Source organism: Rhinatrema bivittatum, chromosome 7 (genome assembly GCF_901001135.1).
Source record: "Rhinatrema bivittatum chromosome 7, aRhiBiv1.1, whole genome shotgun sequence".
Classification (NCBI taxonomy): domain Eukaryota; kingdom Metazoa; phylum Chordata; class Amphibia; order Gymnophiona; family Rhinatrematidae; genus Rhinatrema; species Rhinatrema bivittatum.
The window spans coordinates 42,873,054-42,889,723 of NC_042621.1; the positions used below are offsets into that span (position 1 = coordinate 42,873,054).

General features: G+C 44.5%; 1 protein-coding gene across 1 annotated transcript in view; it reads left to right on the plus strand.

The window, feature by feature from the left end:
* PSMD7 (proteasome 26S subunit, non-ATPase 7) overlaps positions 1–16,670 on the plus strand; it is a 77,654-nt gene that overhangs the window by 46,777 nt on the left and 14,207 nt on the right. The window contains exon 6 of the mRNA XM_029608284.1: positions 13,629–13,720. Coding sequence (XP_029464144.1) covers positions 13,629–13,720 — 92 coding nt within the window. The remainder of the gene's footprint in view (positions 1–13,628; positions 13,721–16,670) is intronic.

Sequence of the window (16,670 nt, forward strand, 5' to 3'; positions counted from 1 at the left end):
GAGGTTCCATTAAAAGCAAACATAGTCCACGTGCCTATATGTAAAAAAAATCACCGAAGCTAATGATTTCCGAATTGTCCCTAGCAACTGAAAAGCAGGTTGTTAATACAAACAAAAAACACACTTTGAAATGTCTGTATGCCAATGCCAGAAGTCTAAGAAATAAGATGGGAGAGTTAGAGTGTATAGCAGCAAATGGCAGATGAATTGGGTATCCAAATGGCAGATTAATTTTAATATGGACAAGTGCAAGGTGTTGCATATAGGGAAAAATAACCCTTGCTGTAGTTACACGATGTTAGGTTCCATATTGGGAGCTACCACCCAGGAAAAAGATCTAGGTATTGTAACCGTCTCTAAAAGTCAGGAAGAAGGTCCAGACAACTGATCCGTAAAGATAGACTTTTATTGCCAGCAAGATGCAGCTAAGACAAGGGCTTAGTACAACTGCATGCCCCTCCCCTTCAGGAGCAGACTCTTATACATTCTACAATTCTTATCTTTTACACATGCGTTCTGTGCGATGCTGAGCAAGCATATTTCAGCCGAGGATTTCAAGTAGGTGTAGCTTATAATCAGACTATTGTTTCGTCATTTAATTGACGTGTTAGACATTTTGTAGCATCTATCGTATTAATACAATACAAATTATTATTTCAAAATGGAGGTGCGTTCTACTGAATGTCAGTACGTTAGCACGTAATTGCGTAATGCATGTCATTGCGGTTCAAAAGTTAGTACATTCAAGATGGCTGTGCGTTTCAATGCGATTCACTGCTGGCAGTGTTAATCAGAAGGTCTCAGTGTTCTCATTCAACGAAGGTCCATTAAATTGAACTCCTTCAGTATCATAGTGGATAATACTTTAAAATCATCGGCTCAGTGTGCTGTAGCAGTCAAAAAAGCAAATAGAATGTTAAGAATTATTAGGAAGGGAATGGTTAATAGAACGGAAAATGTCATAATGCCTCTGTATCGCTCCATGGTGAGACCGCACCTTGAATATTGTGTACAATTCTGGTCGCCGCATCTCAAAAAAGATATAGTTGCGATGGAGAAGGTACAGAGAAGGGCAACCAAAATGATAAAGGGGATGGAACAGCTCCCCTATGAGGAAAGGCTGAAGAGATTAGGGCTGTTCAGCTTGGAGAAGAGATGGCTGAGGGGGGATATGATAGAGGTCTTTAAGATCATGAGAGGTCTTGAACGAGTAAATGTGACTCTGTTATTTACACTTTCGAATAATAGAAGGATTAGGGGGGCATTCCATGAAGTTAGCAAGTAGCACATTTAAGACTAATCTGAGAAAATTCTTTTTCACTCAACGCACAATAAAGCTCTGGAATTTGTTGCCAGAGGATGTGGTTAGTGCAGTTAGTGTAGCTGGGTTCAAAAATGGTTTGGATAAGTTCTTGGAGGAGAAGTCCATTAATGGCTATTAATCAAGTTTACTTAGGGAATAGCCACTGCTATTAATTGCATCAGTAGCATGGGATCTTCTTAGTGTTTGAGTAATTGCCAGGTTCTTATGGCCTGGTTTGGCCTCTGTTGGAAACAGGATGCTGGGCTTGATGGACCCTTGGTCTGACCCAGCATGGCAATTTCTTATGTTCTTAAAAAAACTCCATGTAGCAGTTCATGGAAAGAGACACAACATTTCATCTTTCAAGTAAGGGATTTCTAGCCCTGTAGACATGCAAACTTCATTAAAAAAAAATCAAAACTATACATGCAAAAGAGAAACGGAAACTAACAGCTCGTTGTTTTACACAACCTTTAGGAAATAGCAATACAGCCGATATTACTACCTACATATCTGAGGCCAGACATTCCAATGTTCAGGCTGGTATTAAGTTGCTAAAGAACATAGCAGGCTCTGGATTTGCAAAAAAGAAATTAGAAGGAAATGGGGTCAGCCAACCCCATTTTTTGCCTGGGAGGGAGAATTAGGCACTGAATGCGAAATCCCTGCTTTGCATTACTGTGACATGTCTTGGCCCTATGTCCAACATTTTTACATTGAAAGTAGATACCACAAAACTCACTGACCAAGCTTCCATGGTTAGGTTCAGGATTCCGATTGAGCACAGGGCTACTCAATAACATCCTATCACTGCCTAGAGGGGTTATTTCCCCAACCCCTCCTTCTACTGTAATATCTTCTCCTCTCTTCCCAGTGGTTTCTATATCAGCTTTTCATTTCAACATGTAGATGGATTCTCTAACTCCTCTTTGCCATGTAACTGTTTATTTAGGTTTGCAAACTGAGTCTCATGCTGGGTGTTGGCAATTTTGAGTTTCTCAATCAAATCAGTTTCACACTTCCATTCTCTGACCATTTTCTCCCAGCTGTGCCTTATTTATTTGCAGCTGCTGTTAAAGTGAAGATACCTTATGCTTAAGGGGTTTGTATTCAGCTTTATATCCCTCTCTGCTTTCCCATACTTTATGAAGGACAGTGAATAATACCCAGTCTCCCTGGGCAGCTCTTCCTTTCTTCCCCAATCTTTCTTTAGACAAGATGCAGTGGCATGGGGAGAATCTGATACCGCATCTTAGCAGTTCTCTGCTTTTCCCCCAGTCTCCACCCATGCTTGTGCCACTGTATCCCATGGAGCTCTATTCTAGCCTGGGATTCGGGGAGCCTGCTCTCCTGTTTCCTTCTCCTTGTGCCAAATACTATACAATAGCAAAATAAACACACGATAACTAAGGAATAAAAAGGCACAGAAAAGTAATCAACCACTTGGTGATACCTGGACTCCTATAAACTAAATCCTGGCTTTCCATCCTCATTGCAAATCCAGATCCAGACTGAGAGAGACTAGGATACTTGTAACTGACAGGGCTTGCATTAGTAATGCTCTCACACACACACCACCTCTGTGCCAGGTAAAAGTAATAATGGATTTATTATTAGCTTATAGATATAATTAGACAAAGGGAATTGCTACAAATAATACTAAATGGTTGAGTGCAGCTAATAACCATTACAGAGAATACCTAAATATACAGCCACTTTTCCTGGGTGCGCAATCCTGTATTTAAATGAGGGGGTCACGCTAAAAGGAGGCACTAAGGACGATTATGCACCCGTAGCGTCTCCTTACATAAGTAATAGCCTCATCAACGTACATTTGCATGTGATGAGCACTATTAGTTTGGAGGGGGGGTGGTAGGACGCGCGTTTTTGACTCACTAAACCCCTTACTGTATAAGGTGTAGTGGACATGTGTTGAAAACTTGTGTCCAACTGTGGGTAAAACAATGTGCGTACATTACAGAATTGGCTTGTCTGTGTTTTTATCAGTGCTGGCTGGCCCTTTCATGGTTAGGTGCTGTAGTTGGGACAGTCAACAACATCTGAGAGAGGGGATTGACACCTCCCTTCTGCTGTAAACATTAGCAAAGAGTTGGGAGCTATGCAAGCAATGGGGGATCAGAGGTTTGGAACAGTTCTGTGTGTCTGCACATGTGTAAATTAAGTTCCTGTTCATACCCAGATCAGTCCAAACAAATTGGTTTTGCATCCCTACCAGCAGATGGAGGCAGAGAACAAAACTTTGAGGCACTGCTACATAACAGAGAGGTGCCACCTGCAGTCCCTCAGTATTTCTCTGTCTCCAGCAGGTGATAGAGGTACAATCCTGCATTCTGTTAGAAAAAGAAAATAAAGAGCAAGAAAGAAAACAGATTTTCCCTCTACGTACCAGGATCAGTCCAGACCGCTGGGTTGTGTCTCCCTTCTAGCAGATGGAGTCAGAGAAAAAAGCTGAAAGGCACCCTCTCTTACACTGGTGTGCCACCTGCGATCCTTCAGTATTTCTCTGACTCCAGCAGATGAGGGTGACAGAACCTGTGGTCCTGATCCTTTAAAAAGAAAACAAAGCAAACTAGAAATTATAAGATCTAAGGGTGTTTGTTTCTACCAGTGGCTAAATCAAGCTGTTTAAAAAAAAAAGTTATTTTTCTACTGTGCGCACAGGTTTCCCGGGGCTCCAGAGAGATGATTTTCGCCAATTTTTTCGGCTTCGTACTTGTTCCCTCTCCACTGGTATGCTGCGGGGTTCGGTGTGTTCAGCATGCAGGGAGCCGGTGGCTCGGGAAGAGCTCAAAAAGCAACAACCTTCTCAACCAGAAGCCAAGAAGAAAGAGCACTGTGTGCTATGCTTGCTTAAGGTAGAAATACAGCAGGAACAGCATCACAGAGCACTGAGAGCAGCGATTGGCTGAATTAGAAAAATGCTTTGCTCTGATATGTTGGCATTCTGGTCTCCTTGCCAACCTGCCTTACCCACTCTATCGCAGGGCTGTGAGGTCATGTATGACTCACAGAAAAGGGCTGGTTGTTGCTATGGATACTCCCACATGGCTTTCTCCTATTTCAAAAGGCTGGTTAGAAAGCACTGCGAACCAAATGAAACTAATATATGTTTCATTCGTGGGGGATCGCCACACGTTTCGTGGACCCACCCAAATCAAACGAATAGGTCCTATTCGTTGCGGATGACACATTCGTTGAAAATGAATGTACATTCCTAGTATCTTTGTTCCACCTAAACCAGACAGTGGAGCTCTCAGCTTTTCCGAATTGGTCTTTGGAAACTCCAGAGGCGAGGGAGCTGTATTTTTTGGATGTTCGCCGGCTTCTGTTGCAGTATCTGAAGGTCACCAACAGCTTTCAGTTGTCGAATCATCTGTTTGTCTTATTCAGGGGAGCAAAGAAGGGAAGTAAAGCTTCTAAGGGTATGATGCTCATTGGTTGAAGGAATCTATTTTTTCAGCCTATCTTTAAAAGGGTTGGAAGATTCCAGAGGGGTTATGAGCTCACTCTACTAGGGCACATGTAGCCTCCTGGGCTGAGTGTCAGCTGGTGTCACCTCAAGAGATCTGTAGGGTGGCAACATGGTCTTCACTGCACACTTTCTCACATTATTATTGGTTGGATGTTCGAGTGCCAGGTGAACCGATATTTGGTGAGAGTGGGTCTTTTGAATGCCTGCCCAGTGTAGGGGTGCTTTGGTCCATCTGACTTGTCTGGATTGATCTAGGGTACGAACAGGAAAGGAAAATTGATACTTACCTGCTAAGTTTTGTTCGTGAAGTGCCACAGATCAGTCCAGCCCCTTATCTGCGAAAGACCATTCTGATTGTATGGACAAAATCGGATCAGATTTCAATATGTATATATTCAGAGCCTATAAGATAACCAGGTTTGGTTGGTTTCCTTGGTGTTGGTGTGGGGCTCCAGTTCAGGAGGCTTCAACCCTGGTTTTGATGTTTGCCCTGATAAAAAGGGGGAAGTTTGGTTTTAAATATTTTGGCTTGGGTACAGATCAATACTGAGGGTCTGCAGGTGACTCTCTCGGATACGAAGCAGTGCCTCAAAGTTTTTTGTTCTGCCTCCTGCTTATAATGGATACAAAACCACTTGTTTGGACTGATCTGTGGTACTTCAGGAATAAATATTAGCAAGTAAAAACCAATTTTCCTGTACATGATGTTGAGTTCCATATTAGGAGTTCCATAAGAAAAAGATCTTGGAGTTACTGTGGACAATTCATTGAACTCAAGAACAAAATTGAGACTATCATAATGCCCTGCACCTGGAGTGTTGTGTGCAGTTCTGGTCACCCCATCTCAAAGACATAGCGGAACTAGAAAAGATGCAGAGGAAGCAACAAAAATGATAGAGGATGGAATGGCTCTGTTATGAAGAAGGGCTTAGAAGCTTGGAGAAGAGCTTACTGAGAGGGGACATGACAGAAGTTTATAAAATCATGAGTGATGTGGAACAGGTAAATAAAGGACAGTTATTTATCCTTTCAGAGAGTTTAATGGAGTACCTCCTAGTACTAATGGGTAGCAGATCTAAAACAAATTGGAGAAAAGTATTTATTCAGTGCACAATTAAGCTATGGAATCTGTTGCCAGAACGTGATTAAGGCATCTAGCATAGTGGAGTTTAAAAGAAGTTTGGACAAGATCCTAAAAGAAGTCCATAAACAATTGGGCAGATAGACTTGGAAAAAGCAACTAGAAATCTGTCTACTTTTTGGAATCTGTCGAGTACTTGTGATTCAGATTGATCACTGTCAGGGACAGGAGGACTGTGGTCTGACCCAGCATGGCACTTATGTTCTTATGTAATAATTGCCAGTTCTTTTTCTTTTAAAATAACAGAGCTTGGACATTGTGCTGACGCCTCCCCACTTAGACCTGAAGAGTGCAGGTCTCCTTGTGAAGAGGGGGTCTTCTACCCTAAACTGAGCACATGCAGGGAGGGGAAACCGGCCAGAAGGGAACGACAAAGGGGTTTTAAGTTAGAAATAGAGGTTGGCCAGGAAAGACTCTAAGCAACATGGCTTTCTACTGTTTTGCAAAATCTAAATTTTCCACAAATAGGATAACATAACAAAGGAGGACGACTTGCCTGGGCAGTTCCAGTCATTCCTCTGATGAGCCCAGTTGGAGCGAAGAGGACCATGATGCCATTTTCTCTGTGCTTGCTTGGCTTCCTCCACATTCATAACCAAATGCAAAGTGTGTCATTCACACAATGATGTGAAAAAATCTTACCTGGAGCAAACTTGTGCACCCTGGATAAATGCTGAACGCAGTCAAAAGCCATGCTAGAAAACAACCAGAGCTCAAACACTCAAGAAGAAAAGCACTGTTTAATTATATACTTGCCAGCCATTGTTTTGTGCCATCACATCTTCATCCACTTCAGTTTCCAGCTCCTTTTTAAACCCACTGCAGTGCACCCAGCTTCCATTTAAGAAAGGGGGATGTGAGAGACATTCCCCTTTCCCAGTACCATAATCTGGACATTACTGGGGTGAGCAGGAGCTGCAGTTCCCTTCATTTGCATGCCTAAATTTTCCCTGTGATTCTCGCTGGCTTGGAACAGAAACCTGGTTCAGATCTTTCATGTCTCTCCAGGAACAATGGGCTTTTTTCTAAAATAGGTCCATTTTGCAACAGATCCTCTGAGGCCCCTGTGATGATCATGGCTATTATCCCAGGACAAGCAGGATGATAGTCCTCACTCGGTATATAAAAACCTTTAAATAAATAAATAAATATGGGTGACGTCACTGGACAGAGCCCTATCACGGAAAACTTTGTCAAAGTTTCTAGAAACTTTTGACTGGCACACTGAATCCACTGAGCATGCCCAGCATGCCATTATCCCTTGAGCTACAGGGATCTCCCTTCAGTCTTTTTTTTCCGTGCTGCAGTTAGCTCGCGGTTAGGAGCCCTGTGTGATTTCTCACACAATATTCCCTTCGGGGAAAAATTAACAATTTTCTTCAGAAAACTATCCCTTCATAGGGGTCTCCCATTCTCTGGTTATTTTTCTTCCATCGGTGACCACACCAATTATTCGTGGTCGATACCCGGTCCTAAATTTCCTTGGTGACCTCGGGCCGTTGACGGCTGTCCGGCCTTAAATTTGTCATTATGGCAACCGGGTTCAAAAAATGCCCAAATTGCCCACATCAAATGTGTTCTATGCCTAGGTGCAGAACATAATGTTTCTTCATGTCCTCAATGTGCCGAGATGACTTAAAAAAAAAAATGGAGCATCTCTTTAAAATTCAACTGCTTCCATCGACATTGACGCTGTCTTCACCGGCAGGAGCTTCCAAAATGGTAATCATAAAAACCCAACGAGTACACGAGAATAGTGGGGATCCACTATCCCTGACTCCATCCAAGGCGTCGACTAAATCTGCTTCGGTACTGGAAAAAAGAACCGAGCACAGAGAGAAGCATCAACACCAGCATCGACAGGAAACATCCGGTGCAGGATCCGATCCAGGAGCGGGCTCGATGGCCATCGCCCCCCAAGAAGGCCAGGGTAGAAGATTCCTCGATGCCTTCGATGCCACAAGTTCCAAGGCAATCCCCACTGATATCGGTGCCGGGTACCGTGCCCCCACAGGGACCCGTGGAGGAGCCGGTTTTGCCTACATTGCCACCCCCTATAGCTGCTCTGACTTCACTAGCTATATGGGAGGAACTGGACTGATTTATCCGCCAGACAGTTGTTGATGCCCTTCGAGAGCTTCATCCACCAGTGCCTGTTCCACTTCTCCACCGATGCCAGAGCCATCGATGCTCGCACCACTGCTATTGAGGCTTGATATTTTGATCGGTGCCATGCCGACGCAACTTGCGCCATCGATGCCAAAGACACTGATCAGACACCCGAAAGACCCGATACCGGGCTCTTCGGATGACGGAGGCACCGACTCTGACTAACAACCATTGACACCTCAGCCGATGCCAGGGCCGACGGGACTCTCGGGATCGAGATGTCAGATTCCGCCATCGATGCCGCATCCATCGCCATCGATGCTACAGAAGCATAAACAAAAACCGCCAATGAATTCATCAAAGACCATGCCTCCATCGATGCCATTCTCACTTTCTCCTTCTAGTCCACATCCACATACCTTATCAGACACCTGGGAGGATGTGGACTCCTGTTCTTCTACGGAAGACATCCTGTCGGACCCTTCCCCACCAGAAAAAAGGAGAAAATCATCTCCTGAGGATCTCTCCTTCGCAAATTTTGTTCGAGAGATGTCTGAGACAATCCCCTTTCAATTGCTTACAGAAGAGGATACAAGGCACAGGACTTTAGAAGTCCTCCAATTTGTGGATGCTCCTAAAGAAATTGTCGCCATACCAGTACATGAAGTGCTAGTTGACCTTTAACATTGCCTGTGGGAACATCCCTGCACTGTGCCACCGGTAAACAGGAGGACAGATGCCACATATTTGGTGCAGCACATACCTGGATTTCAAAAAACTCAACTCCCACATCAATCTGTTGTGGTAGAGTCTGCGCAAAAAAGGTCAAAGAGAATTCGACCACACTCTTCCACACCACCTGGAAAAGAACAAAAATTCTTAGTTAATTTAGGACGAAAAATGTTCCATGGTGCCATGCTCCTATCCAGAATTGCATCATACCAATTATATATGACGCAATACCAAAGAAATTTGTGGAAACAAATGCAAGAATTCTCTGAAACCCTTCTACAGCAGCATCGAGACACCTTTATTTCTATTATACATAAAGGTCTAGAAGCTGGCAAACACGAAGTACGTGCTGCCTATGACTCATTCGAGACATCTTCCAGATTGGCAGCCACTGGCATTAGTGCCCGAAGATGGGCATGGTTGAAGGCATCCGACCTCAGGCCTGAGGTGTAAGAAAAATTGGCTGATCTTCCTTGTACAGGTGAGAACCTGTTTGGTGAAAAAGTACAAGATGCAGTTGTGCAGCTGAAGGATCATAACGAAACTCTGCTCCAACTCTCTATAATTACTGTAGAGACTCCATCTTCTGCAAGATGGCCATCCAGAAAAGATACCAGAAAGCCTTTCTATCGACCACGCAGGTATTATCCACCAGCTCCTTGTGGTAGAACAACAAGGCCATCACAAAGGAGCCATCCCAGACAGCCAAAAGCAACCAGGCCCCAACCTCCTCCTCAGACAGGACAAGCATCTGGGTTTTGAAAACCTCCCAGAGAACAGCAGCCACTCCAGAAACCCAATTCAGAATTTACCAGTTGGAGGCCGGGTTTCATACTTTCTTCTCAATTGGATAAACATCACAACAGATCAATGGGTTCTATCCATTATAACAGAAGGTTATCATCTGGATTTTCTCACAGTACCCAGAGATTCCCCACCAAACTTCCTCTGGGTTCACAAAGATCATACCACTCTTTTAGAAACAGAATTATCCACCCTACTGAGAGCCAGGGCCATGGAACCAGCTCCCCATCCTCAGCAGGGCAGAGGATTCTACTCCCACTATTTTCTCATTTCAAAGAAAACAGGAGGACTACATCCCATCTTAGACCTCCGAAATCTCAACAAATTTCTACGGAAAGAAAAATTCAGGATGGTGTCCTTAGGCATCATGCTTCACCTTCTTCAAGCAGGAGATAGGCTCTGTTCTCTGGATCTTCAAGACGCTTACGCTCACATTCCAATATACCCTCCTCATCGCAAATTCCTGTGTTTCCTGGAGGGTCATCACCACTTTCAATACTGGGTTCTGCCATTCAGACTTGCATCGGCACCCTGAGTATTCACAAAGTGCCTAGCAGTGGTGGCGGCCCATTTACGCAAGAAAAGCATACACGTTTTTCCTTATCTGGATGACTGGCTCATCAAGAGCCAATCAAAACAAGGAGCTCTCGACTCTCTCAAGCTCACAATCAGCTTCACTCTTTGGGATTTCTTATCAATTACCAAAAATCCCATCTCATGCCATCTCACCTTCTACATTTCATCGGAGAAGAATTGAACACCACCGTGTCCAAAGCCTTCCTACCAAAAGTCCGCGCAGACATGCTCTCCAAATTAGCGAGATCTGTGTGCAAGGATAACGGCTACAGCCCATCAGTTTCTAACTCTGCTGGGACACATGGCTTCCACAGTCCACGTCACCCCTATGGCCAGATATTCTCATGGCTAAACGCAATGGACTTTGAGATCACAGTGGCTCCAAGCTATTCAACCGCTGTCATCTCCAATTCAAATAACCCACCAGTTATGTTAATCTCTCCTCTTGTGGACGAACACGAACAACTTGCTAACAGGCCTGCCCTTCCAGCAACCAGTTCCACAAGTAACCTTAATTACAGATGCATCCACCTTAGGTTGGGGAGCACATATAGACAATCGTCAGACTCAAGGTACTTGGACAAAACTCGAAGCAACATTTCAAATCAACTTCCTGGAGCTTCGAGCTATATGTTATGCCCTATATGTGTTTGACTACCTTTCACACAAGACTGTTCTTATATAAACAGACAACACAGTTGCCATGTGGTACCTGAACAAACAGGGAGGTACAGGCTATTATCTCCTTTGCCAAGAAGCCGCGCAGATTTGGGACTGTTTCTCCGGGCCACTTATCTAGCAGGCATACACAACGTACTTGCGGATCGCCTCAGTCGTCAGTTCCTTCCCCAAGAGTGGTCCCTGGATCCGGCGGTAACGACCAGAATCTTTCAACGTTGGGGTCAACCAACAATAGACCTCTTTGCATCCGAACTGAATCACAAAGTGGACAGATTCTGCTCCCTACACAAACAGAGAAACCAGTTAACTATGGACACCTTTGCTTGTCCCTGGAACTCAGGCCTCTTATATGCGTAACCCCCAATACCGCTCCCTCATAACTCAGGTTCAGGGCAGGTTGCGCCATCCCAACCTTCAGACCCTATCCCTCACAGCCTGGATGTTGAAAGCTTGATCCTGCAACCACTCAGTCTTTCAACTAATGTATCTCAAGTGCTTGTAGCTTCATGAAAGCCTTCCACACGAAAATCCTATCGTAAGTGGAAAAGATTCACCATGTGATGCACACAGAAAGGTATTGATCCCTTTTCCTGCCCCACATCATCTTTATTAGACTATCTCTGGCACCTTTCAGACTCGGGTCTCCAGACTTCATCGGTAAGGGTACACCTGAGTGCTATTTCAGCTTACCACAAGGGAGTAGGGGATGCCCCAATATCAGCGCAACCCCTTGTCAGTAGGTTTATGAGAGGTTTAATTCAACTTAAACCCCCTTTGCGGCCACCAGTCAATGAATGGGACCTTAATGTAGTACTAGCAAGGCTTATGCGTTCTCCCTTTGAACCCATAGATGCCTGCAATATTAAATTTCTTACATGGAAAGTTCTCTTCCTAGTAGCTTTTACATCTGCTAGAAGAGTTAGTGAGTTACAAGCACTTGTAACATACTCACCCTATACCAGGTTCCTACATGGCCGAGTGGTCCTCCGTACTCATCCTAAATTCCTTCCCGAAGTAGTTACTGATTTCCACTTGAGTCAGTCTATAAATTTGCCCACATTTTTTCCAAGGCCTCACTCTAACCAAGGTGAAAGAGTTTTGCACACCTTGGACTGTAAATGTACACTAGCATATTATCTAGACCGCACTAAAACCCATAGAAAATCCACCCAGCTCTTTGTCTCTTTTGACAAAACAAACCAGGTAAAGCAGTGGGCAAACAAACTCTCTCCAACTGGCTAGCAGATTGTATAAACTTCTGCTATGAAAAAACAGGCCTTTCTCTCTAGGGACAAGTAAAAGTGCACTCAGAGCAATGGCAACCTCAGTAGCACACTATCGTTCAGTACAGATTGCTGACATCTGCAGAGCTGCAACATGGAGCTCTCTTCACACATTTGCAGCTCATTACTACCTGGACAAGGAAGGACGACAAGATTCCATCTTTGGAAAATCTGTCTTAAAGAACTTATTTCCAATATAATCCCAACTCCTTCCATATCCAACCTGCTGTGATTTCAGGCTGCCTCATTTTTTCCAACAGTACACCAGTTGTGCTTGTTGCACAAGTTGTACACTGGTGGTCCAAAACAAAGATGACTCAGCCTGTAGCTTGCTAATCACCCATATGTGAGGACTAACATCCTGCTTGTCCTGGGATAAAGCAAAATTGCTTACCTGTAATAGGTGTTATTCCAGGACAGCAGGATATAGTCCTCACGAAACCCTCCTGCCACCCCACGGAGTTGGGTCCAAAACGTTTTATTATTTTATTTTTTGCTCACACTTATTGCTACAAACGAGACTGAAGGGATATTGGCATGCTGGGCGTGCTCAGTGGACTCAGCGTGCCAGTCAAAAGTTTCTAGAAACTTTGACAGAAATGTTTCCGTGATAGGGCTGTGATGTCATAGCAGTGACGTCACCCATATGTGAGGACTACATCCTGCTGTCCTGGGATAACACCTATTACAGGTAAGCAATTTTGCTTTACTTTTTCACAGTAAATTAGAATCTTGCTTTTGCTGACTTTATTGCTAATATTGTATTGGGGATATATCTAAGACTGTAAACATTTCCATTATTTAGCAATTTGATCTAACGAGGGCACGTTGTCTGGTTATTTACTGCTGCCATTGATTGATTATAGGTAAAATTAGCTGCTAAACCACTCGATTTATGTAGGAAGGCCTGGATTTATGCACAGGCATTTGGTAAGCTAGAGGGGGTGGCAGAATTTCCAACTCACCTCCCGACAGGCATCCAAACCCATCTGGGGCCTCCCGCCATGAGCCTCAGATTCTTTGCTGCCGTTTGTCCCTGCTCCTGCCACCACGAGTCCTCTGACTGTTTGCACTCATCCCTCCCTATTTACCCCCTCCTCAAATTCTTTGTCACCACTGCTCCCTCAAGCCCACAACCTTAGATGCCAGTGTTGGTGCTGCACTTCTAACAAGCCAGCATGCGTGCGGGGATTGTCTGCCGGCAGCTGCACATTCGCAGACCTCGCCTCCTACATGGGATCTAGAGGGAGCAGTGCCGCTCTAGTGCCCGTGAGCTTGGGGGTTTCTGGAGGGTTGGTGGCACGGCATTGGACTCATAGTGCTAAGGACAAAATCCATCACACTATGTAGGTTAGGAATGCAGTGTGGTTATTAGTGATTGGTGTATGTCATTATGTATTATGGATGATTTAGATGGTTGCATGCTGATTTCAGATATTTTACTGTTTTTGGGTTTTTTATGGGCATAATTTTCTGTCAATCTTGTCTCACCTGTCATCCCTATAGGATGGAACTCCCACCTCCAAGACTTTTGAACATGTGACCAGTGAAATAGGTGCAGAAGAAGCCGAGGAAGTGGGCGTTGAGCATTTGTTACGGTAAAGGTTGCTCGGTTTTTTGGGGGTGGAAGTGAAGGGATATTTTACAGCTTCCACTGTGCAGATGTTTGAGCTCAATTAGGTGCACCTGAGATGAAGCAGAAATAGCTCACTCAGATATACATTTCTTTACCTGGTACATTTCATTTTTTGAGATTTTATCAGTTCATTTTCTTGGTATCCACAGTGTAGCTCTTGTCACTGGGTCCTAAGCATTAACATGGACAGGAGATGTTTTCACAGACTATAAAGTTCACCTGGAAGGATGAAAGCAGAATTAGGAGGAGGGGGAAGGGGGAAAAAGGGGGCTTTTCGTGAGCAACTACCAGCAAGCTAGGTAAAGAGGAGTCACTACACAGCACCCCTCCCCGCCCCCAGCAATCCTTTTAAATGTGGAAAAAATCACAGGAGGGCAGTGAACAGGGTGGGGGTGTACCAGCTTGCCATACAGTGTGCTGTGAAGTAATCTCTCACATAGGCCTTGTCATAGTTGTCAAACCAACTGGCTGCATGGTTAGAGGGGGACTTCCTCCAGGCCAGCCACGTCATCAGAGTTGCACTTTAGTCTGGGGACTGTCCTGGCTGTGACGGACTAGAGGCAATAGAAATGCTGTAGAAAGGGCACTGGGAAAGTTCTGCCTCCATCAGAACAATTACTCTGTGTGGATGGCATGTGGAAGAGAGAGTGAGGCAGACACATACACAGCAATAAGTGTGCACCATTGAATGGAGGCTTTAGGGAAGGGAAAGGAGTTCCACAAAACATCCAGGAATCACTGCCCGTTCATGTGACTGTTGCATTAACTTAGACTGCAGTGCAGTGGGTTTTTTTTAACCTTATTGCTACTTCAGAGCTCATTTCATTCACACAGTGGTAAAGCTGGGGCTTCTGATTTCAGGCATTTCTAAATTGCAAATATCGAGGTATATTTTCCAACTAATTAGGGGTTCTTTGAGGGGACAAAAATGTGTCTTTGCAGCACAGGTACTAGGGTATCTTCTCCGGATGAATCAAATATATACATTTGTGCAGCTGAGGAGTCAGCACAAAAACAGAGCGGAAGATCCAGGGAGAGAGGACTGAGAAGAGTACTAGGAAAGGTATTTGCATCACTGGTGTTTTATTAATTAAAACCTAAAATCAGAAGCCCTGAGCATAGTCTAATCCAGTGCTGCTGCGAGGAGAGTGGAAAACAAGATGTTTGTATGACATTTGTTTTCTGGTCCTTTCATTTGAAGTTGCAAGGCATCCAGGAATTGTAAGTCCTTGGTGACATCGCATATTGCCCCCACCTCTCAGAGAAAAGGGAAGGGCAATGATAGATTAAGCAGCAGGGCACTTCATTGCAGCCAGCCTTTGCTCAGCTATACCTGCATGCTTTATTTAAACAGCTGTACTAGCAAAAGTATATTAGCTGATTCAGCTGTTGATAAACAATTATGAAAGCATCCCTCTCCCCTGTAAAGACTAGGAGAGCATCACTCTATAATGCTCTAAGGCAACCCTGTTTCATACATCAATCAGGACCCAGGTCCTCTGCATGGCAGTGATCAGCCCTGACAATGATCCACAGGCTCAGCCTATGTATTTTCAGAATAGTCACAATGAGTATGCATACGAGAGTTGGAGGCAGTGCATGCAAATCAATCTCATGCACATGTATTTAAAAATATTTATATCCCGCACCTTCCATGGTTCAGGGCGGGTTACATGAATGACATCCTTAATTAGGACACATCATATGAGTAAAAACAAATTGAAACAAAACACAAAAATTGCTGCTCGTAATTGGAAGCATCTCATCAAAAATATGATGCTGCAGGAGGGATATGTTCACATTTAAGGAGTCATGAAATGAAGAGGGAGAAGGAAATTGATAGGAATTTGGAAACACTTCTTTAAACAGGTAGGTTTAGAGGGGTTCTTTGAAGTCTTTAGCATCTTTTATGGACCAGGTGGTTATGGGGAGTGAATTCCAGAATGTTGCCTTGCTATTGAAAAGGCTTTTTTATGAGCGATGGATAATCTTGCTGTTTGTAGGGAGGAGCTTCTAAAAGGTTTCTGATAGCCAATCATAGAGTTCTTGTGGTAATGTACAGTCTGAGGATGGAGCTAATCCATGGTAAAGTGATATTGTAAAGAAGGTTCCTGTTCATCCCCCAGATCAGTCCAGACAAGTGTGTTTATGCATCCCAACCAGCAGATGGAGGCAGAGAACTAAAAACTTTGAGGCACTCGTACATAACCGAGAGTGCCACCTGCAGTCCCTCAGTATTTCTCTGTCTCCAGCAGATGGTAGAGGTGCAAACCTGCAGATAAGAAGAAAGAAGAAGTGACAAAAGAAGAGAAATTAGAAGATGCTCCCTGAGGTGTTCCTTCGTGGGCCATCCCTCAGGTTGAGCCGGGCGAGCAGAGGGTGGCCCTGATCAGCTTTAGCCCACAGCAGATCCAGGGGTCTGGCAGCCAGAGGTCTTGGTTCCTTTTTATCCCTTAAAAGCTCTTTCCCAGAGGTGCTGTCAGCAGCAGGGAAGTATTCCTTTCTATGCTTGTATTTCTTCTTTTGCTGTGGCTGCTGTTTCTTTAAAGAAAAAAAAGTGTTACATTTTTCTTTTAGCAGTAGCCACTTGGGCTGTTTCTTGTTTGATCATTGGGGCAGGCTAGGGCTGGGGAAGGGAGCAGTGTAGCTCCTCTGTTCGTGGCTTTAGGCTGCTCGAGGAGCCAGAGGCTGCGTTGAGCTGTGGTTCCCCTCCTCTCCTGCGCGCTGCGATTACGCGGCTTCTGTATCTCTGCAGCAGGCCTGGCTGCATGGAAACAAGATGGCTCCGACAGCTATTTCCCAGCACGGGAAAGCTTCAGGTTGCCGGGGAGCCAGAAGCTACATTGGTCAGTGTTCCCCTCTTCTCCTGTGCGCCGCAAACATGCGGCTTCTGTTCCTCTGCAGCAGGCTCA